Here is a 16,187-nt window from a genome sequence, read left to right on the forward strand (position 1 = left end):
TTCTGCCATTTATAGTTCCTCTAGACACATCTCGGGCTGGATTTTCCCAAAAGGTAGACCCACCGCCAGAACCAAAAGCGGGTCCTGAGCCTACACAGGCAGATGGCGGGATCCCAGAGGGGTCTATTTTACGGCAGTGGCCAATTAAGAGGTTCAGAGCTGCCGGGCCAATCAGAGGGGTGTTAGCTCACAGCACCACCAACAGGGGTGGCCGCTGCTGAGGTTGCAGAGAAGAGACGGCACCTCCATGTTGAGGTGCCTGCGAAGGCAAGCTAAGAGGTTTTCTCAATTTGCCGGGTCAGGCAGGCAGGCCCTGGTGATTAGAGGGGTAAACTATCCCGTGGTGGTGGCCATTGCTGCCAGAGGGCCTCTCCGTGAATCATGGAGCGGCCATAAAGTAAGGCACCCCACGCCCCCCCGGAACCTGCCATCTCGATATATCTGGCGGGGGTCCTCCCAATGCCGTTTAAATGCCAGCGGGGGAAGAAAGCGGCCTCTTAATTGAGATAAGTAGCTGCCCACCTCTGGTCGGCGGGTGGTAGTGCCGCTGTCGTTCCTGCTTCTGGGAATATATCGTGGAGGCAGGAAGATGGCGGGTTTCCCTCCCGACGTCTACTGCCGCTATTTTACCAGCCAATCTCCAAAGGGCTGCTAAAGTTCCAGCCTTGTTTTTACTTGTGCCAGTACCACTTCCTTTGGCCTAGCACCATGAAACCTTTTGTCATTTAATCTCTCCTGCTCTCCACCCTATCACAGACCTTTCCTTTTGTTCTTCTTCCACCCGTTTTCACTTGCTCAAATCCTATTATATTTCTAACTTTTTTCAGTTCTGATGAAAGGTCACAGACCTGAAACGTTAACGCTGTTTCTCTGTCCACAGATGCTGCTTGACCTGCTGGGTATTTCCAGCATTTTCTGTTTTTATTTCAGATTTCTAGAATCCACAGTATTTTGTGTTTGTAGAATTGAGAAAACAAGGGAACTGCTGTATAGTGAACTAGTACTAACAATCCACCCTATCTCATTATTGCGATGATGTTTAATCAACAATTAGTACAGTTCCAGTGTTATGGTGTTCTGCTGAATTATCTGAAAGAATTTTTAACTGTTAAAGTGGTAATCTTAAGTATTTGTGGTCCTTCTCACAGCTGGTTCCCAGAGTCTGCTTGTTGACTCATTCCAAATGACAAGGCTGATGTAGCTCTGAAACAGCTCAGGAGAGTGGCAAAAATGAAGGCAAGGAGGCAGAAGGGGAAAACCACATCACTGCAGTAAGTGATGATAAAAACAATGTTTTATGCTTAACCTCACCCAACCCCCCCCCCCCACCTTAGTACACAGGGCGGGAACATTATGCCCCTCCCCTCTCCAGGAGCAGGCTGGGAGGCAGGGTCGGGGTGCAAAATTGCGTGGGAGGCAGAAGGGTGCCATGCCCGTATCCTACCAGTTTCCGCTGGTATTTTACCAGCAGCGGGGGAGCTGGTGGGGGGCCACAAACCCTTAGGCCAACTGAATACCAGTGGCAGATGGGCACTTTACCATTTGGGAAGGTAATCCAGTAAAACCTTGCAGCCTCCCTACGGGCTAGCGGGGTTGCTCCTGATCTGTACCCTGTTCCCCGTGGCGGGCCCCTCAAGAGGCATGAGCTGCCCCCGTTGGAAGACCCACCTCCCTGCCCTTACACTCAACCCCCATTCCCCTCTCCAGGGCCTGGCTGATCAGCCCTGGCAAGCCCTGACCCCTTTACTTGCACTCCACGATCTCCTTGATGACTGCTGATCCGGGGACTGCTACAGTCCTAGCAGTGGCCACTACTGTCGGTGGCGCTTCTGGGACTGAAGAGCTGCCAATCCTCTGATTGGTCAATGGCTGTTAGAGGCGGGTCATCCTGTCAGAGGGGTGGAAGCCACAACCTCAGGCAATTAATTGCCTGAGGCACACAAAATCATGATATAGCTTCCAGGGTCGGTAGAAGCTGGCTTGCCCCCAACTTTACAGCCGGTGGGCGGCACCACCTCCTCCGTGTTCGTGGTTTTAACCTCTTAACATAGTGAAAGTAATTGGATAACATATTTCTTTCTATTGACATTCCTTAGTCCCTCTCGGAAGATAGTACTCTGATAATAATAATAATTACTCTAGTAATAAATAGAAAGAGTGGTGGGCGGGAGTTATTTCATATTGTTTTTTTTCTGGCCTGGAGCCAGGAAGTTACAAACATCTTCCCATGTGCAAGCTTCCCGCACTAACAGTAACTAACCATTGGATATAGGTCAGTTGACCTTGGAATGCTCTGATATACAGCAATTGGACTTTGTGGTCATAATGTAAAAGGCTGAGTAAACATGTAAGTACCTTTAGCAACAGCATAATAATTTGCACATTATGTGATTTATTACTCCTGTCCTTGTAAAACTGCATATCTTCTGACATACTATCAACAACACAATGGGTAACAATGGGTTAACATATAATTATGTATATGTATCATATCTGTAATGATGTTGCAGACTAAGAAGATATCCACAACAACGATGGTACTATTAGCTCAATTGGAATATTTTCTCAATGGTGAGAGACTAGCAGATGTGGAAGAGCATAGAGCTTTTGCATTAGAGTGCTACAGTGGAAGTTTGGTAACTGAGGATAATTAAGGGTTAATTTTATCTTAAATCTAATCTGTCTTTTGTTTAGCAGATTAACTTAACAGTTACAATTAGGGTTGGAGAAGGTGAGTTTTAGACCAGCTTTAAACAGGGTTCACTCAGGCTCTGCTTGCAGCTGCACCTTGTTAATTAGAATTGGTTTAAACCAGTTTTCAGGGGCTAGAGTCAGTCAGTATAAAAGTGAGCCATCTTACAGTGCTGACTTTGTTTGTACTAGAGTGCAGACTTGGGTTGCATTAGAGTGCTACAGTGGAAGTTTGGTAACTGAGGAAGTTTGGTAAGGAGGGAGCGAGGAGCTCCTTTCATTTCCTACCTGTCCTCAGAGTGAGGGGAGCCGAGAGCTTCCAAAGAGCACAGCTGACTGGGAGAAGACTTGGAGGGTGGAGTTCCTGACCGGTAAGTATAAAAAACCTACCTCTGGTAAAAAAACAAAGTGATGTCACAGGAAAGCTGGACCTGATTGGCTGGTAGGGAATTTTTTTTACTGAATTTGAAAATAAAACATTGATAAAAATTGATTAAAACCCTAATTAACTAACTAATAAGTAGAGTAACTAAACCAGAGGGAGGAGATTATTGTATTTAGTTTGTATTTAATATTTATAGTAGGAATCTAGCACTAGGGACCATATAGTTAATTATAACAATTTAGTAAGGATTTAATAAGTGTTTATTTATTTTAAATTAATTTACTAATTAGTGCTAGAAATGTCAGTTAGAGGGGTGAAGTGCTTCACCTGTGAGATGTGGGACGTCCGTGACGCTTCCAGTTTTCCGGACGACTACATCTGCAGGAAGTGTACCCAGTTGCAGCTCCTCACAGACTGCATTAATTGGTTGGAGCGGCAACTGGATGCACTTAGGAGCATGCAGGTGGCAGAAAGCGTCTTTAGAGAAGTAGTTACACCCAAGGTGCAGGCAGATAGATGGGTGGTTACACCCAAGAGGCAAGCAGTCAGTGCAGGAGTCCCCTGTGGCGATCCCCCTCTCTAACAAGCATACCCTTTTGGATACTGTTGGGGGGGGGTGGGGATGGCCTATCAGGAGAAAACAGCAGCAGTAAGAGCAGGGGCACCACGGCTGGCTCTGTTCAGCAGAGAGGGACAAAGCACAGAAGAGCAATAGTTATGGGGGACTCTATAGTCAGGGGCACAGATAGGCGCTTTTGTGTATGTGAAAGAGACTCCAGGATGGTATGTTGCCTCCCTGGTGCCAGGGTCAAGGATGTCTCTGAACGGACAGGGGGCATTCTGAAGGGGGAAGGTGAACAGCCAGAGGTTGTGGTACACATTGGTACCAATGACATAGGCAGGAAGAGTGACGAGGTCCTGCAGGAGGAGTTTAGGGAGTTAGGTAGAAAGTTAAAAGACAGGACCTCTAGGGTTGTAATCTCGGGATTACTCCCTGTGCCACGTGCCAGTGAGGCTAGAAATAGTAAGATAGTACAGCTAAACATGTGGCTGAACAGCTGGTGTAGAAGGGAGGGTTTCAGATATCTGGACCATTGGGATCTCTTCAGGGACAGATGGGACCTGTACAAGAAGGACGGGCACAACTGGAGGGGCACAAATATCCTGGCTGCGAGGTTTGCTAGCGTCACTCGGGAGGGTTTAAACTAGTGTGGCAGGGGTTGGGAACCAGAGCAGTAGGACAGCAAGTGAAATAAATGAGGGGGAACTAGTAAATAAGGCCAGTAAGACTAAGAGGAAGAGCAGGCAGGGAGATGTTGCGGAGCACAGCGGGACTGGTGGTCTGAAGTGCATTTGTTTCAATGCGAGAAGTATAACAGGTAAGGTAGATGAACTTAGAGCTTGGATTAGTACTTGGAACTATGATGTTGTTGCTGTTACAGAGACTTGGTTGAGGGAAGGACAGGATTGGCAGCTAAATGTTCCGGGATTTAGAAGCTTCAGGCGGGATAAAGGGGGATGTAAAAGGGGTGGGGGAGTTGCATTACTTGTTAAGGAGAATATCACAGCTGTACTGTGGGAGGACACCTCGGAGGGGTCGTGCAGCAAGGCAATATGGGTGGAGCTCAGGAATAGGAAGGGTGCAGTCACGATGTTGGGGGTTTTCTACAGGCCTCCCAACAGCCAGCGGGAGGCAGAGGAGCAGATATGTAGACAGATTTTGGAAAGATGTAAAGGTAACAGGGTTGTAGCGGTGGGTGATTTTAACTTCCCCTATATTGACTGGGACTCACTTAGTGTAGGTGCTTGGATGGGGCAGAATTTGTAAGGAGCATCCAGGAGGGCTTCTTGAAACAATATGTAGATAGTCCAACTAGGGATGGGGCCGTACTGGACCTGGTATTGGGGAATGAGCCCGGCCAGGTGGTCGAAGTTTCAGTAGGGGAGTATTTCGGGAGCAGTGACCATAATTCCATAAGTTTTAAGGTACTTGTGGGTAAGGATAAGAGTAGTCCTCGGGTGAAGGTGCTAAATTGGGGGAAGGCTAATTATAACAATATTAGGCAGGAACTGAAGAATTTAGATTGGGGGCGGCTGTTTGAGGGTAATCAACATCTGACATGTGGGAGTCTTTCAAACGTCAGTTGATTAGAATGCAGGACCGGCATTTTCCTGTGAGGAAGAAGGATAAGTTTGGCAAGTTTCGGGAACGTTGGATAACGTGGGATATTGTGAGCCTAGTCAAAAAGAAAAAGGAAGCATTCGTAAGGGCTGGAAGGCTAGGAACAGACGAATCCCTTGAGGAATATAAAGACAGTAGGAAGGAACTGAAGCAAGGAGTCAGGAGGGCTAAAAGGGGTCATGAAAAGTCATTGGCAAACAGGATTAAGGAAAATCCCAAGGCTTTTTATACGTATATAAAGAGCAAGAGGGTAACTAGGGAAAGGGTTGGCCCACTCAAGGACAGAGAAGGGAATCTGTGTGTGGAGGCAGAGGAAATGGGCGAGGTACTAAATGAGTACTTTGCATCAGTATTCACCAAAGAGAAGGACTTGGTGGATGATGAGCCTAGGGAAGGGAGTGTAGATAGTCTCAGTCATCTCATTATCAAAAAGGAGGAGGTGTTGGGTGTCTTGCAAAGCATTAAGGTAGATAGGTCCCCAGGGCCTGATGGGATCTACCCCAGAATACTGAGGGAGGCAAGGGAAGAAATTGCTGGGGCCCTGACAGAAATCTTTGCATCCTCATTGGCTACAGGTGAGGTCCCAGAGGACTGGAGAATAGCCAATGTTGTTCCTTTGTTTAAGAAGGGTAGCAAGGATAATCCAGGAAATTATAGGCCAGTGAGCCTTAGGTCAGCGGTCGGGAAATTATTAGAGAGGATTCTTCGGGACAGGATTTACTCCCATTTGGAAACAAACAAACTTATTAGCGAGAGGCAGCATGGCTTTGTGAAGGGGAGGTCGTGTCTCACTAATTTGATTGAGTTTTTTGAGGAAGTGACAAAGATGATTGATGAAGGAAGGGCAGTGGATGTTATCTATATGGACTTCAGTAAAGCCTTTGACAAGGTCCCTCATGGCAGACTGGTACAAAAGGTGAAGTCACACGGGATCAGAGGTGAGCTGGCAAGATGGATACAGTCATAGAAGACAGAGGGTAGCAGTGGAAGGGTGCTTTTCTGAATGGAGGGATGTGACTAGTGGTGTTCCGCAGGGATCAGTGCTGGGACCTTTGCTGTTTGTAGTATATATAAATGATTTGGAGGAAAATGTAGCTGGTCTGATTAGTAAGTTTGCGGATGACACAAAGGTTGGTGGAATTGCGGATAGTGATGAGGATTGTCAGAGGATACAGCAGGATACAGATCGGTTGGAGACTTGGGCGGAGAAATGACAGATAGTTTAATCCGGACAAATGTGAGGTAATGCATTTTGGAAGCTCTAATGCAGGTGGGAAGTATACAGTAAATGGCAGAACCCTTAGGAGTATTGACGGGCAGAGAGATCTGGGCGTACAGGTCCACAGGTCAATGAAAGTGGCAACGCAGGTAGATAAGGTAGTCAAGAAGGCATACGGCATGCTTGCCTTCATCGGTCGGGGCATAGAGTATAAAAATTGGCAAGTCATGCTGCAGCTGTACAGAACTTTAGTTAGGCCACACTTAGAATATTGCGTGCAATTCTGGTCGCCACACTCCCAGAAGGACGTGGAGGCTTTGGAGAGGGTACAGAAGAGGTTTACCAGCATGTTGCCTGGTCTGGAGGGCATTAGCTATGAGGAGAGGCTGGATAAACCTGGATTGTTTTCACTGGAACGATGGGGGTGGAGGGGCGACATGATAGAGGTTTACAAAGTTATGAGCAGCATGGACAGAGTGGATAGTCAGAAGCTTTTTCCCAGGGTGGAGGAGTCAGTTACTAGGGGACATAGGTTTAATGTGAGAGGGGCAAAGTTTAGAGGGGATGTGCGAGGCAAGTTCTTTACAGAGGGTGGTGAGTGCCTGGAACTTGCTGCCGGGGAGGTGGTGGAAGCAGGTACGATAGCGACATTTAAGAGGCATCTCGACAAATGCATGAATAGGATGGGAATAGAGGGATACGGTCCCCGGAAGTGCAGAAGGTTTTAGTTTAGGCAGGCATCTAGATCAGCGCAGGCTTGGAGGGCAGAATGGCCTGTTCCTGTGCTGTACTGTTCTTTGTTCTTTGTGTCCGTATACGTGAATCGATAAAAGCTGGTACGTAGGTACAAAAAGTAATCAGAAAGGCTAATGCAATGCTGACCTTCATCTCAAGGTTGGAATACAAAAGTAAGGAAGTGGTGCTTCAGTTGTACTGAGCTTTGATCAGACCCCAGCTGGAGATACTGTGTTCACCTCTGGGCACTGCACCTCAAGAAAGATATATTTGCCTCGGTGGTGCGCAGCAGTGTTTAAAAAGTTAAAGGGATTTAATAGGGTTGATCAAGAGAAGCTGTTTCCTCTATTGAAGGAATCTGCAAGTGGGCTCCATCTTGAAACTCAAGTTAGGTCATTCATGAGTGAAATAAGGATGCACTTTTTCAAACAAATGGTAGTGGGAACCTAGACCTCTGTCCCCAGAAGGCTGTGGATGATCAGTGAAATGAAATTTTCAAGCGCTAGATCAGCATACTTTTATTAGGTCAGGATGTCATGGGGTATCTATTAAAGGCGGGTAAATGCAGTTGAATACTGATCCTCCATAATCTGATTGAATGACTGAACTGGTTTTAGGGAGTTCCAAAAGACATGGGGGGCTAAATTGGGTAGTACCCAAAAACAGATATGGGGATTGCAATACTTGATTAACCTGTGCCTGTTGATTGAAATGGAAGTGGGAAGCCAACGTCATGTTGCCTGCTCATTATGATGCTTCTGTGTGCAGCCAGCACTAACTCCACTGTTCATTGGCTACACGCATCAGCAGGGGCCCAAAATTGTCATTTCCTTGCAACACTTAAAAGCTAGCCTGCACTGCTTAAATCTACCCTGCACCTCTTAAAGGGGAGGTGCATTGTGGCTTGGAGCAGGAGCTCGGAGCCATGCAATGATGGAGACACAACGTTGGCACTTGATTTCACATTTGCAGCCACCAGCTCAGATTCCAACACTGCATGTGTCTTTGAGGATAGATTAGAGGCGAAGTCTGCACATGGTCAGACATAGTGTCAGGGCAGAGCGCAAGGGTAGCACAGGTGCCAGCTTTCCGGAGGGCGAGGTGGCACACGGGTTCTGCTGCAGAGGATCCAGATGAAGACTTCGATCTGGCAGCTTATAGATGGATGGGTATTGTGATGACCGACCGCTCCTGTCAAAGCCCCCAATCAAAATATACGATTCTGATTGCAGTGGGAGAAACGCACTGTTAATTCATTCCCATCACTCCACAGACTGCCTAACATATCATTTTACACTTTGCAAAACAAAGAAAGACCCAGCCAAATTGTACCATCGAATGAGGCTAACCAAACCAGGTGTCTTTAAATCAACGAATTAACTGTTTAATTAGAAGAACTAAATTCTTAAACACTATGAAGATATAAACAACATTTAAAATGGAAAAAAATGAGAGTCCTTGCAAATTTACAGTCCAATGTTGCTTGAGGTCCTCACAGCTGTCCAATGGGGAAAAAGGTTCTTCCACAGTAGAACAGTCCACGGTCTAACTTCAGCAGTAAGTGCTGCTTCCTTTTTCAACAATTAACAACTTGTGAACACTTTCGATAGGATCAAACTGACTTTAGAGTTTTTGAGGGATAAAAGATTGTCACAGTCGAACTCCCCTTCCTTCACCAGAGATCTCTGTTTTGGCTTGACTTTTTTAGAATTTTGAGAAATAATAATAATTAAACAGACTAAAATCCTATTCCTTCAGTTTAAATGGCTGAGGGCTCTTTTTCAGGTGCTAAACACCACAGCTATCTGTCTGTGTGTTCTGTTAGAACAAACTGTCTTCAACTAAAAAGCCAGTTCAAAATTGGATTGTGACAAATGTATCACTTGATGCTCACTCCCAGTGGCTGTATCCATGATAACGAGAATGCACCCTTGGAATCGCAGTCACCAAATGGCTATATCCAAGGCAGTGAAAATGCATCTTCCTATAACTCCTGAGTCTTGCTGGTTCTTAAAGGAAAACCACATATTCCCCAGAGAATAAAAAACGACACGGCCATGACAGTATGCATGACAAAATGTTTGATAAATTGGGAAGCCTGCCAGAAAGCTGGTGTTCAATGTCAAGGAACATAGAGGAATCCAACACCAACTTGGCACACCTTGGTGCCCATCCTTTAAAAACACAAGGACCCTGGTATAAGAAAAGAAATAGGAACAGGAATAGGCCATGCAACCAATTGAGGCTGCTCCGACAATTCCAAGGATTCACAACCCTCTGATTAAAAAAGTTCTCCTCATCTCATTCCAAAATGGTTGACCCCTTACCCTGATACTATGCGGCCTGATTTTAGACTACCCAGCAGGGGAAATAGCCTCTCAGCATCTACACTGTCAAGCCCTCTGAGAATTTTATATGTTTCAAGAGATCACCTCTTTCTTTTAAACTCCAGAAAATAGAGGCCCATTCTACTCAATTTCTCCTCATAGGACAACCCTCCTATCGCAAGAATCAATCTTCATTGAACCCGCTATAAGGCAAGTATATCGCTCTGTGTATCACCAGAGCAATGCTGGTCAATTGGATATAAGGTTTGTGGAACTCACTACCTTCCTCAGTATTCCCTTCTTCCGAAAGTCTGTAGACCTTTAAAACCAAGCTTGGTGTCACTGACCACTGCTCCTTGAATTACCTCATCTTCTCTGCTCCTCTCGCCAACATTTGTGATACCTGGCTGCCCAGTCTATTTTAGACTGCAGCTAGAGTACTGCATATAGTTCTGGTCACCACATTACAGGAAGGATGTGATCGCACTAGGAAGGGTACAGAGGAGATTTACAAGATTGTTGCCAAAAATGGAGAATTATAACTATAGGCTGTCATTGTTTTCTTTATAACAGAGGAGGCTGAGGGAAGATTTATTGAAGTGCGTAAAATTATGAGGAGTCTTGATAGAGCGGATAGGAGAAACCTTAGCAGAGAGGTCAATAACTAGGGGAATATATTTAAAGTAATTGTTAGAAGGATTAGAGGGGTGTCGAGGAGAAACTTTTTCATCCAGAGGGTGGTAGGGGTCTGGAACTCATTGCCTGAAAGGGTGGTAGAGGCAAAGCCCTCATTTCATGTAAAAAAAAAAAAATTGGAAGGGCACTTGAAGTGCCGTAACCTACAGGGTTACAGACCAAGAGCTGGAAAGTGTGATTAGTCTAGAGAGCTTGTTGGAGAAAAATCCAGATTATGCCCAATTATTCAACAAATTCTCCGGACGCAGAGGTTGAGAATAAACACTTTATTCATGATATCATGGGGCGCGCACCTTACCTAAAAGCGGTCCAGTGCTACTCCACCGGACAAAGGAAATCCACAACGGATATACAGTTACTCAGCCCATTCCCGGCTGGACACAATCCAATCAGAACGGTTATTGATTACATACATTGCACATAGTACCAATTAGATTACTGATTAGGCATCATGTGGCAACGTGATCAGCTCATGCAAGCCCCTGATCACCAATTGATGAGCTCAGGCCCTATCAATTATTCTTGAGTCTTCCAACTGTCACTTTTAATTGGGCCTGCATTCCTGAGGGTTTCGCGCAGTCTGCAGTTACACTGATAAGTGGGGCCCCCTTTTGGTATCTGTGCCATGCTGTACCAAGCTCCAACTGTGAGCTAACTAATCTGTCCCACAATGCCTCGGTCAAATACTCCATTTTGTACCAATATGTAGCTATACTTTCAACTCATATATGAAAGAATATATGTATACGTAATCACCAGGATTATATTAATCGACTTACTCAAAAGTTATAGAAGCAAAAGCTCAGCAAAACTGCTCCCACAGAGCTCTTTTTTGGCCAGCACAGACATGATGGCTGAATGGCCTCCTTCTGTGCTGTACGTTTCCATGATTCTTATGGGCCGTGGTCGTTCCCTGTTTCTCAAATTTAAAAAGAGCTTGAAAAAAATACTCTAACTGGTTCTGAGCTCTGCCAAGTTTGAGTGCAGCACTGGTGCATATTTAAGACTATTTTCATAATGGTAAATATTGTACCACCCAGATATAACTGTTTTATGTTCTTTTTGCAATAACATGTTCATTAACATCACAGAAGGCAAACAGGTCCTCACTTTGACCTTGCTGCCACTTTGCAAAGCCTGTAACTGTCCTCAGCGACGTAATACTGAAAAGATTAAGGGTTTCTTCTTCATGCTTTTTATTCTGTTTTATGCACTTCACATTTAATTTTTATAATTATAACATATTAAAAGCCTGACAGGTATTTCCTTTAGTTGCAGTTAATTCACATGTCACAATTTTATCCTGCTTGTTTCACCCCTTTCTTACACTTGTCCACAGCTCTTTCCTACGTGCCTAATGCCTGCTAAGTTCAAATATTGATACTTGCTGTTATACTTCCATTCCTTGCTATGGGTAGTGCTCTTACTCTTCCAAATTGCTGTGCTGACAGAGGTCCTCGTGGATAGTATTACAGGTGGGTTTTATTTTCCGATTGATATTTTAACTTTAACTATTAAAACTTCTAAATTTGAAATTTTTCACCTCTTCCTGTGCCCTTCTGTCCTGCCCTTGCTGACTTCAGTGAAAAGGAAATTCGAGCAAGGTGTAAAATGGTTGGCTGATTCGCAAAAATCCATCTCTCTTCTGCATCAAAAGTTAAGATTACTCAAGGGTCAACAATCCAATGGAAAATGGTATTATCGTTGCAAGAAATGTTTTTTGACCATGATCATACTGATTTTGTTTGTTGATATTCATGTTGGGCAGAGTAACAGAACTAACAAAGTGCAAGCAAAAAAATAAGGAAACTTGTAGAAATCTGATGACAGATAGACTTTGCGTGGAGAATACCGTTGCGTACTTTGCAAGGACCAGTTTGAAAAGATTTGAGATATGGAGCTGACATTGTAGGGTAGAGTTTCAACTTCACTCAGTTGAGCCAGTCTTCTGAATTGATTTTACAGTTCAAGTTTCTACTCAAACTCATTTGCATAACCACAAACATAAAATCGTCCATGAACCAATGCAATTGGACAGCGATTTTAGAAAGTAATTTTTTTTAAAAAAAGTTTGCATTAAAGATATTCCTTGATATATTTCAGAGTGGTAATCTGGTGCAATTTGATTGATACGGCTGAAAATGGGTTTATCATAAAATATGAGCATTTTAAATCCAAGTGTATGGTCCATCACCTGTGAGTAATCTGATTTTAAATGATTGAAAATAACTTTAAAAACTATACAGAGCCCTCACCAGTCAGTTTCTTAGCAAATGATATATTCTTTAATACGTAAAATCTTTTTCAAGGTATTTATTAGTGCCAAAAAGGAATTTTAAGAATTCCCTCCGTCCCCGCCGAAGGATTGCAAACAGAAACTCATCCTGGTGATTTTGACACAATGCTTAGAAAACCAGCACAAAGATCTTGGATAATAAAAGCAAGATACTGAAGATGCTGTGTTGGAGAGAAGAGCAAAACTTCTTCAAGGTAGGCATTGCTGGAGGAGAAGTGGCAGTGAATTAAGCACTAAAATAAAAGCAAAATACTGCAGATCTTGGAAACTGATCTGTGCTGAACGTAAAATTCCACAGTTTTTGCACTGGTTTGGCCGATTTTGGGCGAAATGCACTGGATTATCTAGTGAAAACTCTTCCCCTGTGTGTGTAACAACACTGTCTGCAATCCTTATGATCAAACCTGTTTCAAGTGACAAATTTGAATAATCTATGGGTAATTGTACGTGACGGCTACAGGCATGGAACCTTGCAAAATTGCCCTTTCTACGTTTTTACATGGAATTTTAGCTGGGCCAAAGTCGGCAAATGCTGTTTACAATGAGTTTGTTCATGTGGATGTGTGTGAGACTTGAGCAAATATACATATTTCTGGCTGGAGCCAATACACATTAATGTGGAATCCTCACTCAACCCTCTGTTACAAAATGCAGTGAGTGATCCCAAGAAGAGTTCTAATTGGCCAGTCGAACAGTAGATAATCAAATTATGGCAATTATTACTTGTTTTCATATGAGTTTAATGATATTACATTGAAATATACAGTGGACAATCAAGGAACATTTGGTAGATGTCTACCTCACAATTGAGAACATTTTGTATAATGACTGTTCCACTTCTTGGTCCCAGGCCACTGAGGCCAACTGTAGCATCTCTACCAAAGTAACTTATCATTGATCCTATTAGCTGTTCAATTCAAAATTGTCTTTTAACAAGTGAGCCATTGGGGAAGCATGGTAAGCACAAACAATATTTTTTAAAAATCATATAAAAAGTATGAAATCTGGATTGAGACCATCTAAATATACTGTTTATGGTCCTGTTCCTGTGCTGTACTGTTCTTTGTTCCTTGGCGCAGGCTTGGAGGGCCGAATGGCCTGTTCCTGTGCTGTACTGTTTTTTGTTCTTGTTCTTTTTTTCAGATTTGCAGCATTTTTGTGATCACTTTAGTAAACTAGTGTTTAAAGTACATCTTAGAATTATTACAGATTAAGAATGCGTTATTGAATGGCCTGTTGTGAAAAGGTGGACATGAGTTACAGAACGTCTGTCATCATGCAGATGTTCAGAGGGCCAACGGTTGAGCGTGAGCTGTGTCTGGTTAAACAGTGTGTTTCATCAATGATATGTAGTTTCCTGTAGTGGAATCTCATTCCTCTTGGACCTCTTGTCTTTTGCAGCACCTTTTATTGCTCTGGAAATATAAAAGTCACAAAATCATGAACAGTGCTTTATTTCATTGTCTAGTTTTCTTCCCTCATCCATTCTCCATGTGTGCATTGCAAGGCCAGCGTCACATCTAAGAAAAGTCCTTTCTCACCAGGCATCCAAAATGCCACACACTCCCCAGCAGTAGATAGTTGGATTGTGATGACAAGCGGGAACCCTGGGAGTTGCTGAGGCCAACTGTGGCATTTCTCTTACTGCTCTGTTTGAGATTTACGATCTCAAAAATGACAGTACATTGAATCCAGCACCATCCTTTCACATAAGGTGGATACAATGAGGAATTCTCTGACACAGACTTGATACTTGTTGATACAAAGTCCAGAAATTCTTTTGAAAAGGAATTGGAGATCGCTTAAAGAGGAATATTGCAGGGTTTGGGGAGTAAGCTGGAGTATAGGAATATATTAGGGGGGCCACATGGAGAAAAACACAAGCACAGACGTGGTGGGCCAAGTGTTGTGCTGAAACGTTCCATAATTTTGAGTGACCATTTTTAAATGAAACTAGACAGACCACCTGCATCAACCTAGGCACCGGCAACGACAATGGCAAACCCAGCCCTATCAACCCTGCAAAGTCCTCTTTACCAACATCTGGGGGCTTATGCCAAAGTTGGGATAGCTGCCCCACAGACTAGTCAAGCAACAGCCTGACATAGCCTACTTACCAAATCATACCTTACAGACAATGTCCCAGAGACTGCCATCACCATCCCTGGGTATGTCCTGTCCCACCAGTAAGACAGACCCAGCAGAAGTGGCGGCACAGCGGTAAAAAGTCAGGAGGGAGTTGCCTTGGGAGTGCTCAACATCGACTCCAGTCTCATGGCATCAGGTCAAACATGAGCAAGGAAACCTCCTGCTGATTACCACCTGTGCACTGATGCTCAGTTTGGGTTCCGCCAGGGCCACTCAGCTCCTGACCTCATTACAGCCTTGGTTCAAACATGGACAAAAGGGGTGAACTCAAGAGGTGAGGTGAGAGCCCTTGACATCAAGGCAGTATTTGACCGAGTATGGCATCAGGGAGCCCTAACAAAACTGGAGTCAATGGGAATCAGGGGGAAAACGCTCCGCTGGTTGGAGGCATACCTAGCACAGAGGAAGATGGTTGTGGTTATTGGAGATCAATCATCTCAGCTCCAAGACAACTGCAGGAGTTCCTCAGGGTAGTGTCCTAGGCCCAATCATCTTCAGCTGCTTCATCATTGACCTTCCTTCAATCATAAGGTCAGAAGTGGGGATGTTCACTGATTGCAAAATGTTCAGCACCATTTGCGACTCCTCATATACTGAAGCATCCATGTAGCAATACAGCAAGACCTGGACAATATCCAGGCTTGGGCTGATAAGTGGCAAGTAACTTTGGTGCCACAGAAATGCCAGGCAATGACCATCTCCAACAAGAGAGAATCTAACCATCACCCCTTTACATTCAATCGCTGAATCCCCCACTATCAACATCCTGGCAGTTACCATTGACCAGAAAATGAACTGGAGTAGCCATATAAATACAGTGGCTACAACAGCAGGTCAGAGGATAGGAATCCTGCGGTGAGTAACACCTCCTGACTCCCCAAAGCCTGTCCACCAAGGCACAAGTCAGGAGTGTGATGGAATACTCACCATTTGCCTGGATGGGTGCGGCTGCAACAACACTCAAGAAGCTCGACACCATCCAGGACAAAACAGCCCACTAGATTGGCACCCATCTACAAATATTCACTCCACTACTGATGCTCAGTGGCAGCAGTGTGTACCCTCTACAAGATGCACTGTAGCAAAGCACCAAGATTCCTTCAACAGCAACTTCCAAACCCGTGACCTCTACCACCTAGAAGGACAGGGCAGCAGATGCATGAAAACACCACCACCTGCAAGTTCCCGTCCAAGCCATACACCAGCATGATTTGGAACTATATCACCGTTCCTTCACTGTCGCTGGGTCAAAATCCTGGAACTCCCTTCCTAATAGGTAGGTGTACCTACCTCAAATGGGCTGCAGCGGTTCAAGAAGGCAGCTCACCACCACCTTCTCAAGGGTAATTAGGAATGGGCAATAAATGCTGATCTAGCCAGCGACGCCCACATCCCAGGAACAATCTTTTAAAAATGAGTGGAAACAGGCTGTCATTATATGCGATTTTGATCCTTTCCCTACCTGATGTGTACACTGCATTCTAGCTTTTTCTCTTTTCTCCCCAAGC

The 16,187-nt window shown here is 44.5% G+C and overlaps 2 protein-coding genes across 2 annotated transcripts in view; one reads left to right on the forward strand and one right to left on the reverse strand.

Annotated features, from left to right (window-relative positions):
* tm7sf2 (transmembrane 7 superfamily member 2) overlaps window positions 1-16,187 on the forward strand; it is a 558,775-nt gene that overhangs the window by 144,076 nt on the left and 398,512 nt on the right. The window lies entirely within an intron of this gene.
* LOC137355901 (solute carrier family 22 member 6-A-like) overlaps window positions 13,248-16,187 on the reverse strand; it is a 47,133-nt gene continuing 44,193 nt past the window's right edge. Inside the window, exon 10 of the mRNA XM_068021516.1 lies at window positions 13,248-13,946. Within this exon, the coding sequence (XP_067877617.1) occupies window positions 13,871-13,946 (76 nt within the window). The 3' untranslated portion in view covers window positions 13,248-13,870. The remainder of the gene's footprint in view (window positions 13,947-16,187) is intronic.

The sequence above is a fragment of the Heterodontus francisci genome, chromosome 44 (assembly GCF_036365525.1).
Source record: "Heterodontus francisci isolate sHetFra1 chromosome 44, sHetFra1.hap1, whole genome shotgun sequence".
Lineage (NCBI taxonomy): Eukaryota > Metazoa > Chordata > Chondrichthyes > Heterodontiformes > Heterodontidae > Heterodontus > Heterodontus francisci.